The following is a 551-nucleotide window of genomic DNA, read 5'->3' as shown; positions in this document are numbered from 1 at the left end:
CGCCCGTGTACCTGGCCGCGGTGCTGGAGTACCTGACGGCCGAGATCCTGGAGCTGGCGGGCAACGCGGCGCGCGACAACAAGAAGACGCGCATCATCCCTCGCCACCTGCAGCTAGCGGTGAGAAATGACGAAGAGCTCAACAAGTTACTCGGAGGTGTCACCATTGCCCAGGGCGGCGTCTTGCCCAATATCCAGGCTGTTTTACTGCCTAAGAAAACGGAGAGTCACAAGCCTGGCAAGAACAAGTAATTAGATCTGATACGATGCCCGGTCACCCAAAAGGCTCTTTTAAGAGCCACCAAAGTGTCAAAGGAAGGGCTGATCACAAAATAGCGCATTAGCTCTTTTTTTGAGAACTTGGGTGGCTCTAAAAAGAGCCTTTGGTCTTTGGCTTAGTTTGTCAGGTTTTATTTGCTTTTGGCTTTGTGGCTTTCGGTTTTCTTTGGCAACAGCACCGCCTGGATGTTGGGCAGGACGCCGCCCTGGGCGATGGTGACTTTGCCCAGCAGCTTGTTGAGCTCCTCGTCGTTGCGGATGGCCAGCTGCAGG

General features: G+C 54.3%; 2 protein-coding genes across 2 annotated transcripts in view; one reads left to right on the top strand and one right to left on the bottom strand.

Moving 5' to 3' along the window:
- The window catches only part of LOC104856846 (histone H2A type 2-B), a 977-nt gene extending 726 nt beyond the window's left edge, over positions 1-251 (top strand). Inside the window, exon 2 of the mRNA XM_033758221.1 lies at positions 1-251. This exon is cut by the window's left edge and continues 31 nt beyond it. Coding sequence (XP_033614112.1) covers positions 1-251 — 251 coding nt within the window.
- Positions 252-365: 114 nt separating this feature from the next.
- Positions 366-551, bottom strand: part of LOC104856920 (histone H2A type 2-C) — a 586-nt gene continuing 400 nt past the window's right edge. Inside the window, exon 1 of the mRNA XM_033758219.1 lies at positions 366-551. This exon is cut by the window's right edge and continues 400 nt beyond it. Within this exon, the coding sequence (XP_033614110.1) occupies positions 410-551 (142 nt within the window). The 3' untranslated portion in view covers positions 366-409.

This window comes from Fukomys damarensis, unplaced genomic scaffold (genome assembly GCF_012274545.1).
Source record: "Fukomys damarensis isolate Sample0158 unplaced genomic scaffold, DMR_v1.0_HiC HiC_scaffold_33, whole genome shotgun sequence".
Lineage (NCBI taxonomy): Eukaryota > Metazoa > Chordata > Mammalia > Rodentia > Bathyergidae > Fukomys > Fukomys damarensis.
The sequence above is the reverse complement of the archived record's forward strand: the minus strand, read 5'-3'. Positions and strand labels throughout refer to the sequence as shown.